Source organism: Arachis ipaensis, chromosome B1 (assembly GCF_059453495.1).
Source record: "Arachis ipaensis isolate K30076 ecotype BB chromosome B1, ASM5945349v1, whole genome shotgun sequence".
In the NCBI taxonomy this organism is placed as follows: domain Eukaryota; kingdom Viridiplantae; phylum Streptophyta; class Magnoliopsida; order Fabales; family Fabaceae; genus Arachis; species Arachis ipaensis.
Genome location: NC_142436.1, coordinates 10,375,229 through 10,384,967, shown reverse-complemented (window position 1 = coordinate 10,384,967; position 9,739 = coordinate 10,375,229). Strand labels below are relative to the sequence as shown.

At 30.6% G+C, this 9,739-nt stretch overlaps 1 protein-coding gene across 1 annotated transcript; it reads right to left on the bottom strand.

Annotated features, from left to right (window-relative positions):
• Positions 1–5,717: 5,717 nt before the first annotated feature.
• LOC107645951 (aspartic proteinase nepenthesin-2-like) lies at positions 5,718–9,470 on the bottom strand. The gene is made up of 2 exons (XM_016350115.2): positions 8,693–9,470; positions 5,718–6,469 (listed from the first exon to the last, which is right to left on the bottom strand). Exons 1-2 carry the CDS (start codon positions 9,463–9,465, stop codon positions 5,821–5,823), a joined length of 1,422 nt encoding a protein of 473 aa, XP_016205601.2. The 5' UTR covers positions 9,466–9,470; the 3' UTR covers positions 5,718–5,820.
• Between the last annotated feature and the right edge of the window lie 269 nt (positions 9,471–9,739).

Sequence of the window (9,739 nt, the reverse complement as noted above, 5' to 3'; positions counted from 1 at the left end):
CCCTTCCAATGGGTTCTGTTGGAATTCATTGATAAATGTAAGGACTTGAGATCCTTCAAGAAAATTCATGCACAATTATTGACCTCTGCCCTTGTTTCCAATGACTTGGTTGTCGCCAAAGTTACAAATCTTTTTGGTAAACATGTCACCAATGTTCATTACACCAGCAATTACTTGAAGCAATTGGATTGGAGCTTGAGCTCCTTCCCTTGCAATTTGTTCATTTCCAGCTATGCTTCTTCCCACTCACCCAGGGCTGCAATTCTTGTCTATAGATGGATTTTCAAAAATGGGTTTGAGAGTAAAGACAGAGGAGGGAGTGGGGTTAGATTGATAGGGCTAGGGATTGGTTTTAGAGATAAAGAGAGATGAAAGGTTAGGGGTGTTTATGAAATTATAAACAAAAATGTAATAATTAGTTATTTTTGTCGAACAAAACTTATCTTACATGGATATAATTTTAATTTTAATTTTTTATGGTCAGTTTTATCAACGTTCGAATCTTTTATGGTTAGAAATGGCTATTTACTCTTCTTATTACAAATCTTTTTCATCCGCAATTATTTTTGTCATCATTATGGCGTCAATAAATGCGACGTTATTGAGACTATCGACGTTTTCTAAACATAACAGCAAGACTGCAAGAAGTTGTTCAGTTAAATAGAATAAGCTTCGAAGCTTTAAAAATATTTTTTTTTTAATTTTTTATTTATGAAAAATAGTAGTATTAATGTCTGATGTAATTTTTAAAATTAAACTACAATTTTTTAAAAAGTTATTTAAAAATTTATAGAAAAATTTAAAAAAATAATTTCTCTTATAATATTATTATTTTTATCATATTTTTATAAAATAAATACTTTTAAAACTAAAAATTTAAATATAAAATAACTTATTTATAAACTATTTTTAATATAATTATTTATTATTTAATCTATTTTTTCAAAAATAGTTTAATTAAATTATTTATTCAAACTGAACCTAAACCACCTTTATAATAACAATGCAAAACATCTCAAATAAAAATTCACATATTAACAATTTGTTAAGAAATAAATATTCTTAATTTTTTTAATTATTTGATAAAATATAATCTTTTATTTTATATTTTTAAATAAAATAAAAAGTATATATATAAAAAATATTAAATAATTAAAAATTATAGTTTATTAAATAATTAAAAAAATTGAAAAAATTCAATCCCTAGGTTACTACTACACATGTCACAAGCAATCCCTAAATTATTGTTAGAACTTAGAAGCGCACTCCTCCTCATAAATCTCATACACAAACTAAATACGAATTTGCATTCATAAATATACAAATAAGAATTTTCATAATTTGAAAATAATAACTCATGTTTTTAATCATTCTTAAAGGGTTTAATTAGGTAGTTAATTTTTTTCGATTAATATCAACTAATATTTTTTATTTTAAATTTTAAATCTTACAATTTTTTATTTTAAATTCTAATTCTAAGTGCTAAATTTTTTAAAAATAAAAATTACAAAAATAATTTTATAATAAAATTCTTTACTCATATTATTATTTAAAAGATAATTTTTTATTTTTTTAAAATAATAATCGTAGTTATCTATTGACTTTTTGATAGTTGATAGTGATACGGTCAAAAAGAAGTTATAAATATGCGTAAATTAATTTTTATATTAGAGTGAGAATGATATTTTTTATGATTATAGATTGTAATATTAATCTCAAATGTTGTACTGTTTCATTTAAAGTATAAAAATTGAATTCTTTTGATTTATTTTTAGAAGCAAAAATAAAACTATCCGATTTGTGAATTTCAAAATAAAAAAAAGTACAACAAACAAAACAAACTTTTCAATTTAATATTAATTTTTTTATAAAGTAATCGAACTGTCCGAATTATATAGTCTCATACTAAAATAATAACATATGCAGAATCAAGAAGGCTCATTTTTTTGGATATGTAAATTTTATGTGTGTTGTGTATGGCTATAAAAATGGGTGGTGCTAAACATGAATGTGGGGAGAGGTTGTTCTAAACTATGAAGTGAAAAAAACGGACGATCTGATTTCTTTATTAAAAAAATTAAGAACACAAATCAGACTGTCCGATTTGTGTGGGAGAAAAAATCGAAGGGTCCGATTTGTACTTTTAATTTTTTTTATTTTGAAAATAAAAATCGGATAGTCCAATTTTAATATTAAAACTTTTTTAATTGTCTAAACACAAATCGGACGGTCAGCAAATTTTTTTATTTTTTTAAACACAAATCGAAAGGTTCGATTTGCTCTTGACACAATAACTGCGTAAAGTACCCATACACTCCATAACTGCGTGTTACACCATTTTTTCTTCCATATCTAAATTAAAAAATGTCAACATAATTGAATTGCACATGGTCTTTATCCATAATAAAAAATTTTACCCGCAAATATGCAATTGGTTGAATCGTGTCGTCTTTTTTGTTGTGTTTTTAGCAATTCTACATGGTCAACGAATATTATTATTTTTGTCAATATTTACTAAGTAATAATTTGCATCTATATTTAGTTATTTATAGACGTTTTGTACACAAAAAATATATAATTTACGCATATATTTATCAAAATTTTAAATACATTAATTAATACAATTTGTATTCACTTTTTCAAAATTTACACAGATAAATTAGTAAAATTTATTTCTTAAAGATAATTTAATCTTTGTGCCAGTCAAAATAAAAATTACTAAAAATGACTGATTCCAAATAGTTTCTTTTTTTTTTTTTTGATGAATTGCCTTATCTTGTGACACTACAGAATTTGCCATAAATAATACATAATTAAAAACATTTCTATTTGGAATAAATTAAATTGTTTATTATATAACGTTATTTATGATTTTTTATCTCTTTTTAATTATTTTCTCTCTCTCTTTTATAATAAAAGTTCATTTTATCAACTAATTTTTTATAACTATACAGATTAAAGATCAAATAAAATTTAAAAAATTAAATAAACACCACTAGATCTGCTAGTGTACTAGACTATATGGACATATTTACAAATGTGCTCCATGAAAAAAAAAAAAAAAAACACTTTCATAATTTATGTATATTGATGGATATTATTTAACATATTTGTTAATTAAATTTGACATGCATCATGTTGGGAATAAAACACCATTCCCCCTTGAGAAAACACCTTTGACAGAGAAATAAAATAGACACAATCACAACACAAGAATTTAACGTGGAAACTCCAATTACCGGAGAAAAAACCACGGCCGTTGTCAAATGACAACCAGAGAATATCACTATGTGAAAATTGTTACAACACATAGACTTCTTTCTCTCACCGGCACCCCAGTACACCCACACTCTCTCAAAGCAAATATCTAACTACACCTCACAACACTCTCTAATAAAGAGTACAGAGGAAAAGAAAAATCAGATACAAGCTTAAAGTGTTTCTGACTGGTGCAAAAAACAAATGGAGAACTTAGCCTCATATTTATAGCCTAGGCCACCCACTCCATTTGCTATCCTGAGCAATGTGGGACTAATTCAACCAAATCCTAACAATCTCCACTTTGATTGAAATAGTCACACATCTTCAGCTTCCATTGTCAACACCGACAATTCTTTGCTGCCATTGTCTATACCGACAATCATAGTTCAGAGAACTATCATACTCCACCATGAAAGTATACTCACTTGGAATTAGACCACTCCAAGCATTTCACCTTGGTACAGATCGAAACCTTGCTGAAAATTCATGGTGCAACTTCCAAATTGGCTTTTCCTGGAAGTTCTTCAGCCATCGACCTAACTCCGCCACACACCTTGCATCTCAACGCCAACCAATGCCCGTGTGCAATTGTGGACCCGCTTGCCACAACTTATCCTTATCCATGGCAGTGCGGTAATACCATGAGGATACTTCTTGTCTTCTAGAGAACATCATCTTCTCTCATAGAGAGAGCAATATTACAAGTATCAGATTGAGAGTCTTTTTCTGAAACCGCATTACCTGGACAATTTCTCTTTACATGCCCAGACTTTCCACATTTCCAGCATGTTACACTCCTTCCACGATTTCCTTTTCCATAATTGTCACTTCTAGCTACAAGCGCCAAATCTGATGAAGTGCTACCCTCATTTTTCATTCTTCTTTCTTCAGCAATGAGCTTACTGGCAACTTCTTCAAAATTCAGAGTTTCCTTCCCATACATTAAAACAGGTTTGATATACTCATAGGAAGAGGGAAGAGACAATATGAGCCTTAGTGCCTTATCTTCATCATCAATTTTCACTCCAATTGCCTCTAATTCAGAGACAATACCATTGATAGCACTAAGATGGTCGGAGATTTTCACATTGTGATCCATGCGTAGATTATGGAACTGCTCCTTCAATAACAACCGATTTGAGATGCCCTTTGACTGATACAACCCTTCGAGTTTATCCCAAAGTTCCTTGGCTGTTTTTATTCCTTGCACATTTGCAAGAACATTCTTAGCCAAACACAGGCGAATAGCACTTGCAGCTCTCAAATCTAGTTCCTCCCATTCTTCATCCTTCATACCAGAGATCCTCTCCTTCAACGCCTTGTGCAAACCTGATTGTATCAACACATCCTTGACTTGTATTTGCCACAAGCCAAAATTGATTCTTCCATCAAATTTCTCTATTTCAAGCTTCACAGCACTTGAATATCCTGACATTGTTGCAACCGTATACTGGAATAGTATAACTCAACCGTGCACTAGGAAGGGTCCCCAGGAAAGAGAGGTGGGTCACAATGGACACACTTAAATACCAAGTCTTTCCTTAGCCAGAACCTTTCCAAACAGCACTCTCACAGTGTCACACTGCCTTCCAGCAACAACAACAACCAAAGATCAACCTCAAGCCACAGGACAAAATTCTTTTCTGATGTGGAAGGTCAGACTAGGCTGCAACCACAGAGCATACTAAGAATAAATCCCACCGAACCGAAGCTCTGATACCACTTGTTGGGAATAAAACACCATTCCCCCTTGAGAAAACACCTTTGACAGAGAAATAAAATAGACACAATCACAACACAAGAATTTAACGTGGAAACTCCAATTACCGGAGAAAAAACCACGGCCGTTGTCAAATGACAACCAGAGAATATCACTATGTGAAAATTGTTACAACACATAGACTTCTTTCTCTCACCGGCACCCCAGTACACCCACACTCTCTCAAAGCAAATATCTAACTACACCTCACAACACTCTCTAATAAAGAGTACAGAGGAAAAGAAAAATCAGATACAAGCTTAAAGTGTTTCTGACTGGTGCAAAAAACAAATGGAGAACTTAGCCTCATATTTATAGCCTAGGCCACCCACTCCATTTGCTATCCTGAGCAATGTGGGACTAATTCAACCAAATCCTAACACATCACATAGATGGCTTTTAGGTGATTTTTTAATTTTCCCTTACTAGTTTTATAGTAGGTGAATATATCTTTAGCCAATTTTATAATGCTTTATATTTGATGTCTAATTTATTTATTTTTATAGTAAATTTTAAATATTTAAAACTCTTTAACTTTTATATTTTTAATTTAAAATTAATTTTTTAAACAATTAAGTAATAATTTTTAGACACCCTAATAAACACTTGTGTCTTTTCACTTTGGATAATTAAGAGTATTAGACATGCATGATCCGATGATCTTCTTTCTCCCATCTCCATTTTCATCAGAGACTAATTAAAGTCAAACAAGAAGCTCGTTCATTTTATTTAATTTGCTCATTTATAGGAGCACATACATAACGGGGCATATATATATATATATATATATATATATATGATCACATGTCATTATACCCCGAAGCTGCACAAACTGTATTTGTGAAAGAAACCTTATTGTTCTCAAGATCAAACCCAATATTCAAGTTCATCATTTGAATATTCCCAAGGAACGACACGTCATCTTTGGAATCAGATCTAAGAATGCCAAGGCACCAAAGAGGCTCAACATATTCAATATAAACAACGTCATTAATCAGCTGAAGATCAACACCACCAGCGAAGTGCAACGTCACCCTTGGCAACAACTCTCTTTCAGTGCTATTGGTGGATGTAAAGCAGAACTCTTTCTTGTAAATTGTTTTGTCTTGCTCTTCTGGTGGATACGGTACTACATGCACGTTAGTCACCATTTGTTTAACCAAGTTTAGAAACGCATCATAAGCGTCGCTTCTAAGCATTGTGTACCTTGATGCGGAATCAATGAGGAATCCTCCGCGGCGATCGCTTGTTCGCTTGAAGATCGCCGGAGGAATGTTAACTCTGGTGTTGCCAACGCTGATTCCCTCTAGATCAACATAATAAAGCTGTACTTCGTTACTTGGAAGTTGCACCAGTGGTGTTGCATCTTCAGGATGTATCACTGCTTTTGAACCGAAATGCAAGCTGCTGCTACCTCCACTAGATCTTCTCACAAAGCAATGTGAGAACCTATATACATTAATTAATGGAAAAATTAGTTACATTATAGAGCCAAATTGTGAGCTTTTAAGAAAAAATATTTTTTCGAGTTATTTTTTTAAAGATTTTATTGAAAAGCAAAAGTAATTTATGTTTGGGCATCTCATGCAAAAAGATCTTTTTATCTATCAATTGTGTTTGGATATAACAATATAAAAATACTTTTTTGTTTATTTATTACATGAAAAACATCTTTTTTTTAAAAAAAAAATCTTTTAAAAAAAGATGTAAATTACAGCTTCTCAAAAAAGATTTTTTTTTTTATTTTTCTAGTACTTTTATTTTTACTACTAAAAATTTGCTAAACACCCTAAAAAATAAAAAAAATATCTTTTTTCAATAATGGCACCCAAACAAGTACTTAAAAGCTTTAACCGAGATACTTTACAATTCGAAAATGTTTAAGGGTGTTCATGAATTGGTTTCGATTTGTATATTTGCGGTGTTTATCTGAATTCGATCTAAAAATTGTGGATATAAATTCGATCTGCATACTAATAATACCAGATTGCGGATTTTATATATGTATCCGTATATTTGCGGATTCACAAAAATAAATAAATAAATATTCTTTTTATGTTTTATTTTAACTAATAATGATCATATATGTTGTATTATTTTATTTTTATTATTTAAGAAAAATATGTTTAATATTACCTTAAAAGTAAACATATTTAAAATAATAGAAAAAATTTTATTGATTTTTTTAATAAAAATAAGCTTTTAAAAATATTTTTATGTTTGGCTGATATATCCGATATCTGATATCTGATCCGCAAATGTGCAGATCAGATTTGAGTTTAAAAACTGCGGATATTGAATTCGATCTGATAATTTTAGTGCGGATCCTCGTTCACCCCTAAAAATACTATTTGTACATCAAAATCAGTTACTCAAATCAGCTACCAATATATTTGTATATAAATATGCATGTGATTTAATTTATTTTCAATGTATATTTATATTTCAACATGTATTTTATACTAACTCGTGACTGATTTTAATATACACGTAGCATAATTATTTTTTATTTGTTTTTTCGTAATCTTAAATTTTCAATTACCCGTTATAATTGGTTTTCTCCAAATTTGTGGTGTCTTTGTTTTCCTCTCCTTTGAATAGTGTAAGTTTCGAAGATGTAAGAAAATGATATTTTGAATTTTTTTTTTCTAAAAAAGAGTTAAATTTATTCGAAAGAATAATGCTATATATTTTAGTTTTTTTTTGTTAATTAAGTCTAATAAAATTGATTTAATAATCTAATATAACAAAAATCAATTATGACTAATATTATTTTAAATCTTATTATTTAATTTAGTTGCACTTAATTCATAAAATGATTTAAATGTGTAACATTAGTCTATTTAAAATGATACCTCACAATATTACAACACTTTGTGCGTTAATTTAAAAATTAAAAAGACTCACATTTGTTTCTGTTTCTATAAATTAAAATTATTTATAATCGCTAGGGGTGGCAAAAAAAGGTTGAACCCGTCGGGCCGACCCGCTAAACCCGCTAAAAATAGCAGGTTGGCTAGGATTTGGAGTCCGACAAATTAAAAAAATTCGCCAAACTCGCACCACCAAATTGGCGGATTTTGGCAGAGCGGGGCGGGCCGGTCCGCCGGGCCGAAGATTTTTATTTTCCTTTTTTTTATTAAATAAAAGAATGATTACTATTATAAAATTAATAATTATAGAATTTTCAAACACTTTTTTTGTTTTTATTTTTATTCTTCTTTTAGTTATTAACTTTATTTATTTTATTTTACAATTTCGTATATTTGCTCAAATTATGTGATTTATTTTTTAAAATAAAGATGATTCTATTGACAAATATTATTTTGAACAATTTTATTGAAGTTAAAAATTAAAAAAAATATAGTGAAAAAATTATATTATAATTTGACTATTTTTTATTTGTATTTGATTTTTTATTTATTATTTTTTGGTTAATTTTAATTAATTTTATTTTAAGAAAAAAAATCAAGCGGGCGAGCCCGCCAACCCGCCAATCCACCATAAAGCGAGGCAGATTAGCATTTTAAATCCATATTAGTTTGCGGGACGGGCCTAAGCAGGGCGAGGCGGGTTGGAACGGGCCGGCTGCTTTGCCACCCCTAATAATCGCATATTAGACTTCTCTAAAATGTTTCTTCTCTTAAAGAAAAAGGAATATAGATGGATAACCTTTTAATTCCGAGTTGATGGATCAAAGAAAAGGGAGGGTCACGGCTCAAGCCCAAAGAACCATGGATGTCCAACCCATTGAAGTCAACGGGGCTTACATCGTGGTTGAGGCCGAAGCTTAAGACTCCAACATCCCTCGGCGAATTATGCTGACCAGAGGGTCCATCGGCATCGAACCAGAACTTGTCTTTTGAGAGTACACCATAAGTTGATGGACCTTCCTCATATTCTAGTTTGTACGTACATGCCTCATCATCATTTTTGTTGTTGCAAGTTCTCTTTTCAAGAAGCTTGCAAGTATTGTCGTTACACCGTAGCGATCTGTAAGTTCTGGACATGGAGGAGTGGAATGCAGTTCTTGCATTTGTCCAAGTTATATCACTCGCTGTATCGATAAAAGCGTACACTTGTTGTGGCGGGGTGCCAATGTAAAAGGAGGCTATGTATTGGCATCGGTCGTACACTACTTGTGCCGACACATCTGATGAGGGAGGATCGCCATTCATTAAGTGTTGTGATAGTCGTGATGATCCTACTAATCTTGTTGGCATGTTAAGGCATGCCATGGGGCCACGTCCTTTGAGGGAGCTTGAGGAATGATTGTATAATGGAGACAGAGGTGAGTCTTTATGGATGAGGGAAATTGAGAAGCCATCGTTGTTGTTAATGGAGTTGATATAAGAATAAGACTTGTGTGATTTTGTAGGTGTCAAGTTCAAGGTTGAGCACAATAGAAAGAGAAGGGGAAGTAAGAGAATGGTGGTGGAAGCCATCGTTGATGATTTCTTTGCCTTTCCCTTTGTCTCATTTTATAGAGACCTATCACAAATTAGTTGCTAAAAAATTTTTATTATCATAATTTAATCCTCGTTAATTTTTATGGTCAATAAATTAGTTTTTTGTTAGATATATTATTGATTTTTATGTTAAATAGACAAATTAATTGTTATCGTTATTTTAATAAAAGATATAATAGTCTCTAAAAATATTTACAATTTTTAGATTATTTTCTTTATATAAACAAATAATTTGGTGTAATGATTAATT